We start from the raw sequence: 13244 nt of genomic DNA on the forward strand, positions 1-13244 counted from the left end.
GTATATATTTTGCCCTTGTTTATGGATATGTGTGAACATATGCTCTATCTCACAGAACCTGGTCTATATCTAGGTTTTGGGACTTTGTTAGGAAGTGAACCTCCTGGAAAGGAATTAGAGAATACTATGAAAGGAAAGGTCTCACCCAAGTAAGGAAGCTGAGGGGTTCTCATTCCACACCTTAAGTCTCTGGACACAGTCTTGTCACTTGCTATGGCAGGCGGGATGCAGAAAAAGGAGGTTTGGAGCAGAAAGGGAACACAATCCTTTATTTGCACTGGCACCTCAGAGTTGGGTGAGAGAGCAGCAGTTTGGACCACGTGGAGGTAGCAAAAATGGCTGCCGCACGCAACAACCTTCCCTGAATCTAATCACTGAAGTGAAAGGAGGGCAAGAGAGCGAGGGGCAGAAGAAGAAGGGCTTTTATGGGAATAGCTCTCATGAGAATGAGAAGGGGGAGGAGTAACCATAGCACTCCAGGGTAGGATAATAACTTTCGTGGGAATGGGAAGGGGGAGGAGTAACCAAAGCACTCCAACTATCAATGGGAATTGACAATTCCCTGAGGGCACAACATGGTGGAATAGGCGCTCTGAGAATGTCCCAACTCTCCAGGAAACTAGCAATAGCCTGAGGGGACAACATGGTAGATGTGACTTCATTTGCACAATTTCCCAGCACATTCTGAAGTGAAGCATGCTGAGATGGTACTCATTGCATTGATTAGGTTGGGATTGGCGGATGCAATGTTATTTGGTATCAATTGAGAGAAGCATGCAGAGAAGTGTGGCTCACCCTAAGGTTCCAGGACAGGGGGAAATATAGGCTCTATAGTGGAAATGTGAGGTTCCTGCTGTCTTAGGGTTCAAGAAGACAATAGATAGTTATTGTTATACATAATCACATTATTTGGTAATTGGGTTAACTTTGAAAAATCCCTTTGTTAGGATTTGCTGTATAATACCCAACATCACCATAATTTATGTCCTTTGACATTATTTATATATAGGTATACCACCAGTTGCTTCTGTTCTCCCTGGTCTAGGCTTTTGAGAGAGTCAACATATCAAAGACTCAGCCTATGTATTAAAAAGCCTATGTTTTAAAAGGTTTGAGACAATCAATCAATTTTCCCCTCTCATATTAATTAAATAGTGATTTATATGACTACAAATTAATAGGAGTGTAAATAAACACCATTCCCACCACCAAAAGACTGTGTCCCATCCAATCCCTCCACCCCCACCACTATCCCATGAATCTGAATATCCACTCTCACCCTCAACCCAGGATTTTTACTTTGGTGCCCTTCTTCTTCTTCTAGCATTTGCCCTTCTTCCGTAGCCAGTCAACAGCGTCAGGTTGAGCCTGATGTAAAGTTTCGAGACCTCCTTTGAATCTGGAGAGGTGGCAGTCGTTGACTATGTGGGTCACTACTACAAATTTAGTCAGATCCTGCTTTGAATTTCCCTTTCTGTTCTTCTATCTCAACTTCTGTTGATGAATGGGATCATCCCATACTCATCTTTATCTTTCTGCCTTAGCTCACTTAATATAATTCCTTCTAGCTCCATCCAAGATGTGTCAGAGAAGGATGGTTCATTATTCTTAATAGCTGTGTAATATTCCATTGTGTATATATACCACAGCTTTCTCAGCCACTCCTCTGTTGTTGGGCACCTGGGTTGCTTCCAGGTTTTAGCTATTATGAATTGTGCTGCTATGAACATAAGTGTACACAGATCTTCTTGGTTGGGTGTTATGGAGTCCTTGCGGTTTATCCCTAGGAGAGGAATTACAGGGTCATATGGAAGGTCCATGTCTAGCCTTGTGAGAGTTCTCCAGACTGCTCTCTAGAGAGCCTGGACCAATTTACATTCCCACCAGCAGTGCAGAAGGGTTCCTCTGTCCCCACAACCTCTCCAGCATTTGTTGCTGCTGTCCTTTTTGATGTATGCCATTCTCACAGGAGTGAGGTGGTATCTCAATGTTGTCTTTATTTACATTTCTCTGACAATCAGCAACCTGGAGCAGTTTTTCATATATTTGTTAGCCTTTTGGATCTCTTCTGTAGTGGATGTTTTGTTCATATCCTCTGCCCATTTTTGGATGAGGTCATTTGCTTTTTTGTTGCTAAGTTTGCTGAGCTCTTTGTATATTTTGGTGATTAGTCTCTTGTCTGATGTATGGCATGTGAAGATCTTCTCCCATTCTGTGAGGGGTCTCTTTGTTTGTGAGATAGTTTCTTTGGATGTGCAGAAGCCTTTCAATTTGATGTAGTTCCATTGGTTTGTTTCTGCTTTAGTCTTCCTTGCAATTGAGTTTGTTTCATCAAAGATGTCCTTGAGATCTAGGTGGGAAAGTGTTCCACCAATGTTTTCCTCTAAGTATTTGATAGTTTCTGGTCTAACATCCAGGTCCTTGATCCATTTGGAGTTGCTTTTTGTTTCTGGTGAGATAAGGTTTCATTCTTCTGCATGTTTCAACCCAGTTTTCCCAGCACCATTTATTGAAGAGAGCCTCCTTCTTCCATTTAATACTTTGGGCCCCCTTATCAAAGATTATATTCCATAGGTGTGGGGTTATGTTCTTCCTTCTATTAATTCTCCCCCACTGGGAGTATGGATTAAAATTGTTTTTAGGGTATAGAAGGTAGGAGTTCTGGCTTCTGTAATTGCTTCTCTGCTAGACATGGGTGTTGGCAGTTCAATCCATACCCCCAGCCTTTTTCTGTCTTGCCCTAGTTGGGTAGAGCTTTGGAGAGGTGAGCTTCTGGTGAGGTCCTGGTGATGACCTCACATTGGTGAGGTCATATGCTCAGATAAGTCCAGATGGAGTCATGGCAGCATCTGCAACTTGGTGTCTGGACGATGGCAGGACATAAAGTGAAACAAAATGGCTAATAAACAGGAATCAAAAGTGGAAACAGAGCAGATGAAATTACGTATTTTAGGGTGGAAGAAAGCTAAGTTCATTTTAAGCATTTTTTAGGGGCCCACAACTACAGTAGCTTTTGCTTGAGTTTGTTAGCTAGCATGAAGTTGGATGAAAATATTGTCTGAGAAAATGGTGTCAGAATAGAGAGAGAGGCTAGAAAGTTGGATTAGGGCAGAGAATAATAGCTCCCATTCTTGAAAGAATTCAATGGATTAAAATTAACTATTAAATGGTACTATCCACCCGACCCAGGGCCCACATATATATTTACATTTAGCACCAGAGCCTGTGTAACCTCTATGTCCTTATTGGTCTAAGCTTGCAGCTCATGGTCTCTGAGCTCATGGCTTGGAACAATGAAGGATGTACTAGTTTCAGGACCAGTCTTCCTTTAGTGGAAGCCTCCCTTCAGACAGTGGGGCAGTCACTGTCATCGCTGCTTTATGCTTTACAAAAGTCATTCACATAATTGTCAAAGATGAAAAACTGGGTGTTGTTCTTGCTTCTATTCTTTTTTCTTCTCCCATTGTTCAATTAATGAATTGAGTCCATTCCATCTTCTAGGCTAATAGTCTCATATTGGTAAGATCAATAGCTAAAAATCTCAGTGCTATACTATTATGGTATTCAGAAAATTATTGAATTACTGGACTAAATTGAATTGTTGAATATAATCACCTCAACTTCCATTGTCTTTTCAGCAGTTTCAACTATCATTAGTTTTTATTAACTTAATAATTCACAATTTAGAAATCTCACAATGTTTCTTTTTTTTTTTTTTTTTTTCCTCCTCCAGGGTTATTGTTGGGCTCGGTGCCTGCACCATGAATCCACACTCCTGGAGGCCATTTTTCCCCCCTTTTGTTGCCCTTGTTGTAGCTTCGTTGTGGCTATTATTATTGCCCTTGTTGACGCAATTCATTGTTGGATAGGACAGAGAGAAATGGAGAGAGGAGGGGAAGACAGAAAAGGGGAGAGAAAGATAGACACCTGCAGACCTGCTTCACCGCCTGTGAAGCGACTCCCCTGCAGGTGGGGAGCCAGGGGCTCGAACCGGGATCCTTACGCCGGTCCCTGCGCTTTGCGCCACATGCGCTTAACCCACTGTGCCACCGCCCGACCCCCAATGTTTCTTTTTTATAAATAAATAAATAATAATAAAAAGATATTACAAACTTGGTTGTTGCTATAATGTTGCAACTTGTTTTGGTAGCCGATATGTTGAACAACCAAAATATATTTTAAATGATAAAAAAAAAAGTCCTGGGGGCTGTTTGGTGGTTCATCTGATAGAGTACACACATTATAATTTACAAGAACCTGGGTTCAATGTCCTGGTCACCACCTGCAGGGGAGAAACTTCACGAATATAGTAGTGCTCCAAGCATCTCTCCTCTCTGTTTCTCTCCCTCTTTGTCTATCATCCTTTGACCAAAACATGTTTGCCAGTAGTGGTGTAGTCATGCAGGCACCAAACCCCAACAATAACCCAGATGGCAAAAAAAAAATCACACACACACACACACCAATGGGCTACCCTGCTCTTAGGAACTCAATCCAGCAACATTGCAGCCAGATAATATTTTTTAAGTGAGGGGATTAATGGTTTACAGTTGACAGTAAATACAATAGTTGATACATGTCTAACACTTTTCTGCACAATACGCTATCCTCCAGATACTCCCCCACCATCATGCACCAGGACCTAAACCCCACCGAATCCTAGAGTACTTTACTTTGGTGCAATACACCAATTCTGGTCCAAGTTCTGCTTTGTGTTTCCCCTTCTTTTCTTATTTCTCAGCTTCTGCCCATGAATGAGATCATCCCTTTTCATCCTTCTCTTTCTGGCTGATCTCATTTAACATAATTCCTTCAAGATCCATCCAGGATGATTCGAAGAAGGTGGATCCACCATTTTTTTTTTTTTACAGCAGAGCAGTATTCCATTGTGTATACATACCACAACTTACTCATCCCAGAGTGATTCTTTTGTTTTTTATTTATTTCATTTTCTTTTTTATAGAGACAGAGAGAAATTAAGGGGAAGACGAAGATATAGGGGGGAGAGAGAGACACTTGCAGTACTTCTACACCACTTGTGAAGCTTCTCCCCTGCAGGTGGGGGCTGGGGTTTTGAACCAAGGCCCTGAACATGGTAATGTGTGTGCTTTACTAGGTGTACCACCATCTGAAACCCCCTCCCCCTTTTATCACTTTACAGGCGTTAATGGTTTGCAGTACACTTGATAAATGGATATAATTTCTCATCTCCCTGTGATAGATATCTGAAAAAACACCCTCACCCTTACCTTAAATCCTTTCCCACCAGTATATGGTAGTATTCCCAAGACCCATTCCACTCACCTCCTTCCCCAGAGTCTTTGCTTTGGTGCAAAATACCTCACCCAGCATTAGTCTAGTTATTATCATGACTAGACTGACTTACCATCTTGGTTTACAAATGTAAACCAAAAAACACTACTTTTTTTTTAATCAGCTCTAGTTTATGGTAATGTGAGTGACTGAACTTGGGACCTTGGAGCCTCAGGCATAACTGTTAGGCTGTCTTCTCTGCCTCCCACTTTCATCTTCAAAAATATCCTGACTGGACAAGAATATGATCACCATCTGCCTAATCTATATTCTGCCTACATTCTAATACTATTGTTTCTTATTCCTTCTCCACCCTCACACATGACACTAGTCTTACTAAACTTGAGGTTTTCTGATGTGCTCTACTCACTGCTCTCACATTCTCCTTTTCTGCCTTGGTTATCTAGGTCTCAGGCTAGGTCTTCCTTTACAGTCTTCTTTTACCCCTAAATTTATGTCGGTTACCTCTTTGTGTTCTCATTTCATCTTTTACTTCTCCATCCTAGGTCTTAACTCACCATTTTCATCCACAAGTTCTGTTGGGTTAGCTTCAAATTTCTAAGTTAGTGACTATATCTGCTTGCTGTGCAGGTGAGGACTAGTGTCTAACCCACAGAAACAAAACTCCCCAAATGTTTGGAGAATGATTAAAATAAAGCATTATATTGTTGTTATAATGATCAAAGTACTTGTGTGGAAAATCTTATTCCATAATATATCTGGGAGAGTGCTTAACTTGTGGCCATAAACAGTGTACTGTCTTCTTTCCTCTGTTCATCAACTTGTGAGGATGGTGGAAATGATTCTGTGTTCCTTTGATTAAAAGTTCATTCTAGGACAGGATTGGATTTGGTACACACTGTCAATTCCAGGAAGTCTTGCAGGTGGTAATGCAGAAAAACAAAGCAAAGAGCAGATGTTTTCTAGCCTTTTCAAGCATTTAAGGCTACTTTAATTTTAGCTATGTAAGGGAGACTTGTTTTAAAGATATTTGATTTAAAGCTAAGATTGAATTTACTTTCCTCTAACATGTTAACCTCTAAATTCTATACTTAAAATAATTTTAAAAATAAGGAAAATATCTCATACTTCCAGTATGGTAATTTGTTTGTATTATCTGCAAACTTGAAGTTTGCTGGTAAATTTTATGCTGTAATTTGGTTATTGTCATGTCAAAGAGAATTCTAACTATCATTTTTTGTTCTACACTCATAGGAGTTCCAGACCTTTCTGGGTCTATGGGAATTGTCCTGTTAAATGATAAGGTCATTCTTTTTTCCAAATGGAAATAAATTTTTGTTTTTATCATTATAAAAACAATATGTGCAACAAGTACCATCTCAGCATGCTTCACCTCAGACTGTGTACAGAGACATCAGGCATGGATTGCCAACCCTTCACCCTTTCCTTTCATGGTAGTCTCTAATTCCATTCTAGGAGGTTCACTTCCTAACAAAGTCCCAAAACCTAGATATAGACCAGGTCCAGTAAGATAGAGCATATGTCCACATGTATCCATAAATTAGGGCAAAATATGTACCTGAAAGCAAAAATACACAATAGTTTGTAGTGAGTCAGTATCAAGTTCATAATGAAATAGTGTCCACTTAGACTTAGATATCCTCCTCACCTACTTCCTATTACAGTTCTCTCACTCACTCCAAAGCTAACCTTAGCAAAGCAAGGACTGCGAAAGCTGAATAAGGGCAAGAGACTGGCATACTTTAATGATGAATCTTTAGTCACTATCAGACCATTCCACCAGCTGGGGCCCTAACTGGGGAGTCTACAAAATGGAGGACCCCCAGTGCTTCACCAGCCTTTAGGTCCATAATTGTCCAACAGTTTGTTTGGCTTTGTATATTAATTCTCTTTTCAGCCACCAGGTTCCAGATGCTAGCATGATGCCAACCAGACTTCCCTGGACAGACAATCCCACCAATGTGCCTTGGAGCTCTGCTTCCCCAGAGCCCTTCCCCACTAGGGAAAGAGAGAGACAGGATGGGAGTATGGATCGACCTGTTCATTGCGGAAGCAATTGCAGAAGTCAGACCTTCAACCTTCTGCATCCCACAAGGATCTTGTGTCCATACCTCCAGAGGGTTAAAGAATAGGAAAACTATTGGGGGGAGGGGTTGGTATACGGTGGTCTGGTGGTGGGAATTGTGCGAAGCTGTACCCCTCTTATCCTATGGCTTTGCTAATGTTTCCTTTTTATAAATAAAAAAATTTAAAAAAACATTTAAGCATAATTTATGTAAAAGATGTTTGCTATAATAAAAATATATCATGCCTCAAAAAAAAGTTTTGGATGGCATCCCCCAAAACAAAACAAAAAAACCAAAATGTATTCACTGCAACAACAATAACAAAAACCAAACAAACAGGCAAGACAGAGAAGAAAATAGTGGTGGTAGGGTGCATGTGTTAGTCCCAAAGATCTAGGCTCAAGCTTTCTGTGTCCACCTGCATTGGGGGTAAGCTTCATGAGTGGTGAAGTAGTGCTGCAGTTGTCTCTCTCTCCCTCTTTATCTCCCCTTTTCCTCTCAGTTTCTCTGTATCTATCCATAATTAATTACTTATTTATTTAATTAAATGTTTCAAGAAGAAAAGAATCTACAACCCCACTTTTAAGTTACTGTATTAATAATTTTCAGGTATCAATTAATCAATATTTTTGCAGTTAAGGATTATGTTGGCACGATATTTTAATGAAAAACATATCATTTCACACATAAGATTTTATTTGTAAAAGGAGTTACTGGCAGTAATTTATTATTTTTTATTAGTTATTGAGTAATCATTTACAAGATTATAAAATTTAGGGTTATACTTCCCATCACACTGCTCCCTGTCACACATAAGACTTTAAAATTTGTTTTTCCTTTTAACAAGTTTTTTTTTTTTGTCTCTACAGCTTTTGGAAAGAACCAGTGGTGGCTTTGAAGAATCAGAATCTGGTGCTACCAAGAGTCCACTTCACTTAGCTGTAAGTGATATTTTACAAGCAAAAATTCACTTCTTACAAAAAAAAAGGTAGAAGTACTTATAGAAATGGAATACTGTCAGAATGAAAGCATGGGGGCTGGACAGTGGCACAGCAGGTATGAGCACAAGAATGCTGGTTTAAGCCCTCAGCATCAAGCAGTGAAGCAGGTCTGCAGGTATCTATCTTCCTCTCTCCTTCTCTGCCTTCCCCTCCTCTCTCAATTTCTTTCTGTCCTGTCCAATAAAAAGAAGAAAAAAGAAAGCAGTAGGGCACAGGCTAAGTAGAACCTCAAGCTTCAGTCCAGTTTTACCTAATGCTGACTTTAGGTACATTGCTTAGCCTGTCTGAGCCTTGGTTTCCCTGTCTTTAAAAATGAAGGCAAAAGAAAGGAAATAATGTACATAAAGATTTGACTACAGCTCATTTAGTAAAATAACCTTAACAATCTTTAAAGTTATCATACAGTAGTTAAATTGATAAATTTGTGAGGCTAAGATGAGGTGATTGAAATATGCATAATTGCAACTCTTCGCCTTCTTGAACTTGAACTCAAGTCTCAGAGGTCTAGGTTTTTATTCCTATACAAGTGATTTTTAAATGGGGGGATATAGTCTTTTCACCAGTAAAGCTTCCTCTCCACATCCCCCAAATTAAAAATGGAGCAGTACAGAGAGATGATTTCCAAAGTGTCCACAGCTATAACTGAGGTGAGCCTGAAGTGGGGTAGGGGTAGGAACTCACTGAATACTTGAGCTCAGTGTCCTACTAACTAGAATTGGCAAACTTGAGCTGCTTCTAAGAATCTTTGAGGCTGGAAGCTACACCCAGTAACAGCCAGCTCACCTACGCAGTGTGCTGCTGCATTGTGAGTCCTCAGTCTGTGGCCAGAGTTGGAATTCAGAGTCAGAGAAAATTGGGAAAGGGCTGGTTACCTATAATTAATTATTGTGACATATAAGTTAATGACTTGCATACATAAGCATTTCTGTTATGTTCTTCTGATGAAAAATTGAGGTGGACATTTTTGAGAGCAGAGCAGTGTTTTATTAGTAAGACATGTATACATATTTTGGTGAGGTGGTAGGGAACAAGAACATACCACAAGCATTAGACTGAACTGATCACATTGCAAGAATCTCTCCTTCAGTGCCTGCCACCCCACATACTTGCCAGCCCAGCTGCTAACAGTCTATTTACACATAGATATCTATAAACCATGCACACACACACACACACACACATGAACACACACACATGATATCTCAGCTGCCTGTTTTCTCCTTAACAACACACCTGGTCATGTTTTTTTTCACAGTAAATTTTAAAGATTATGGGATCAGGATAGATATCTCCCTTTGCAAAGCATGCCCCTCATTGAGCTCAAGATCCTGGGTTCAAGCCCTGTCCTCATGTGGTAGCATAGTACCACATGAGGTACTATGAGCTCTAGGGAAGTTCCACTGATGACAGAATGGTGCTATGGCATCTCTCCTCTATCTGCTCCTCTCTCTCTAAGTAAGGGTTAGCCAGTAGATCACTCAGTGGTGGTATTGCAAATACTGAGTTCATTTCCTGGTGCTTCAAAAAAGTAAAAAGTATTGTAATTAAAATAATAAAATGACTTCAAGGGTCAGGTTTAAAACAATCAAGGTATATTACACAGCAGTACATCAGTACAGAATGGTATATTTTAGGTACAGCAAGATAGGGAATTATCAGCAGGGATAAGAATAGTCCTGGCCCATGAGTCTCTAAGTTCAGCTCCACAGGTTCAGGCTCTCTGGTGAGAGGCAGCATGTGGGATCCTGGGGAGCCAAGCTGGTACCCAGAATGCAGGAAAACAGGGAGCCAGGACAAAGAGAAGGGTGAAGAGAGAGAGTCTTATCAGTCAAGTTTACTGAGCTCTGCTACATGTGTTCCATTCCATGTGTTCCAGGAGAAACAGCCATGGCAGGCACAATGAGTGCACAAGAATGCAGGGAGCCAGGAGAGCAGAGCCAGGGAGAGAGCCTAACTTCCACTCAACAAGCACTTAAGTCCCAGCCCTCAGCCTTATGCTAGCCATATGCTAATTAAATCCCAAAATCTGTACTGTGTCACAAGAAAAAAAAAGGAATGAATCAGTTTCCACAGCAGGCTTTCATACCCAAGACATAGGAGGTCCCAGATTCAGTCTCTTACACCACCATAAGCTAGACCTGAGAAATGATCTGGTAAAAATAGACACATAAATGAATATTGAAAGTGAGGTAGGGACCCTTAAAAACCTGCAGGGGAGTCGCTTCACAAGCAGTGAAGCAGGTCTGCAGGTGTCTAACTTTCCCCCTCTGTCTTCCCCTCCTCTCTTCATTTCTCTCTGTCTTATCCAACAACGATGACATCAATAACTACAACAATAAAACAACAAAGGCAACAAAAGGGAATAAATAAATATGAGAAAAAGGTCTAAAATATTTTTAAAACTTTATGATTGATATGTTTAATTATCTATTGTATTCTCTTGATTAAGCAGCTAGTCTCTTATGTCTTCATTTGTTTCATGCATAGTATAGCTTTAGAATAGATTGAAAACAACAACAAAACAGACACTAGTAACTGTCACAGGAAGGTCTCTATAACATCACCCCATTAGAGAAAGGACATGAGTTAATTCATGTAATGATGCCAGTGCCTGGAACATATGTGAAATTATCTAGGTTCATCCTCACTAGTATTGATATCAATGCCATTCTTTCCCACAACACATACTGAGTTCTGTCTCAGGAGTTGGAGAGGTTGTATTAGTACAAGGAAAACCAGTTTCTGTCTCTGTAGTGTTTCACAGACAAGTAAATGCATGCCATGGCAGATGACAATAAGTGCTAGAAGTACTAGAAAAGGCATCAGTGAGCTGGCATACAGGCCATCACATTACTTAGGATGGAATCCCACACTTGAACAGAGACTTTCACAGTTCACAGAAGAGTATCCTGGACATAAATGCAAACTTGCTGGGTAAGAGATGCTTCACATGCTCCCAGAAAAGCAAAGAGACCACCATAGTTGGAGTGCAGTGCTGGAAGAAGAGTGGAAGAGGGCACCGAGTCTGTGTGGTGGAAAGGAGGGGGGGACTAGGGGAGACTGTTACAAGTCCCAGCAAGCCTGGCTTTCCACTTTGGATAAACATGCTATAATATGTTTTGTTTCATAATAGTCACTTTACTGTCTGCATTTCAAATTTTGAGAAGAAACAAAAACAGAAGCTTGACAACCAGACAAGTATGGTGATGATTACTTGACAAGCAGAAGGTTAATTCTGAAACTATTTTGTTCTTGCCTCCTACTTGCATACCACTTGTTAAAAATTTATTATTTGCTTCAAAAAACCCTTGCAAGTATACTGATAACCCTCTCCAGGTACCTCTGCAGCAATTAACTTGATAAAAACCCAAGGTATGCATTTCTTAGTTGGGAGCATTCTGACAATGAGGTAGAGCCAGAAGTCTCCAAATGTTGATTGCCATGAGAAACTGGACCTGCCTTGAGTTATTATTTCTGGGATGAATGATTCAAATCTCTAGGATTATTGTCCCAGTGAATTTCAGAGGCATTTCATTCACTTGAAAAAAAAATGAAATCAAGAAACAAGGCTTTCCAGAAGGACTCATTGTTTCATAAATTCTTTTGAGATCCCAAATTCTTTTTCCTTGAGTTCCCAACTAAAGTTCAAGTAAATCAATTATGTTTAAGAAATCTTTAATTGGCCTAATGAGATTTTTAAAAAATTTTTGTATAAAATAAATTTTTAAAAAATTTTTGTATAAAATAAAATTTGAGTCAGATTAAATTTTCTTTCTTTCTTTCTTTCTCCTCCTCCTCCTTCTTTTTCTTTTCCTTCTTTTTAATTTTTATTTTATTTTATTTTATTTTTTTACCAGAGCACTGCTCAGCTCTGGCTTGTTGTGGTATGGAAGATTGAACCTGGAACCTAGGAGCCCCAGACATGAAAGTTTGTTTGCATAACCATTATGCTACCTACCCCACCTCCAAATATTTTGTTTTTTGAATGAGAGAGAGAGAGTATGCAAGCACAGAAAACTGCTCAGCTGTGGCTTATAGTAGAGCTGGGTATTGAATCTGGGACTCAGTCATGAAAATCTTTCGTATAACCATTATGCTATATCCCCAGTCCATAAAACAAATTTAAAATCTTTGATTGTAGCTTTCTTTGGAGGTTTAAACTATACTTACTATTGAAATAAAAATATATTGTATTGATGTTACCCAGCATATTTATCCTTGTTTTTTTTTTTTTTTTTTTGCCACCAGGGTCTGTTGCTAGGGCTCAGTGCCTACACAATGCATTCACTGCTCCTGGGACTTTTTTTTTTTTTTTACTTTATTTCTTTTATATTTTTGATAGACATAATGAAATTTAAAGAGAAGCGAGAAATATAGAGGGAGAGAGAAAGAGACACCTACAGCACTACTTCACCACTCATGAAGCTTCTATTCTTGAAGTAGAGGCTGGGGAACTTGAACCTGGACCTTTTTGCATGGATATGCACTCTACTGAATGAATCACCATTCAAGCCCTTTTGTCATTTTTGTGTGATCAGTTCCACTTTAATTATATCAGAGATCATATGCTACTTCACAAATGATTTCTAGGGTGAAAATTCTTATATAATCAAGGCTGTAGATTTTATCTCCTTAAGTTGCCCTGAAAGTTTAATTTACATAATTTACATACATACCTGTACAACTTCAGTTTTGCACAGTAATGTTTATGTGTATGAAATTCAATAGTTGCAAGTTAAATGAAAGTAAAATACAAGGGAAATTCCCCAGATAAATCTGACCTTTCAACCATTTTAGCTTTAAGAGAATTTTCAAGTATCCAGTATAGAAAAAAAAGTATGGACTTTTTTCTGACTCTTCCCTAATTATTATTATCATTTTT

At 39.4% G+C, this 13244-nt stretch overlaps 1 protein-coding gene across 10 annotated transcripts in view; it reads left to right on the top strand.

Moving 5' to 3' along the window:
* ANKRD44 (ankyrin repeat domain 44) overlaps positions 1 to 13244 on the top strand; it is a 416898-nt gene that overhangs the window by 335282 nt on the left and 68372 nt on the right. For all 10 annotated transcript variants that reach the window (XR_009550679.1, XM_060194225.1, XM_060194230.1 and 7 more), the window contains exon 17: positions 8231 to 8302. Coding sequence is in view for 9 of the 10 variants with exons in the window: in XM_060194225.1 (XP_060050208.1) it covers positions 8231 to 8302 (72 nt within the window). In the remaining variant the exon portion in view is untranslated. The remainder of the gene's footprint in view (positions 1 to 8230; positions 8303 to 13244) is intronic.

Source organism: Erinaceus europaeus, chromosome 7, assembly GCF_950295315.1.
Source record: "Erinaceus europaeus chromosome 7, mEriEur2.1, whole genome shotgun sequence".
NCBI lineage: Eukaryota > Metazoa > Chordata > Mammalia > Eulipotyphla > Erinaceidae > Erinaceus > Erinaceus europaeus.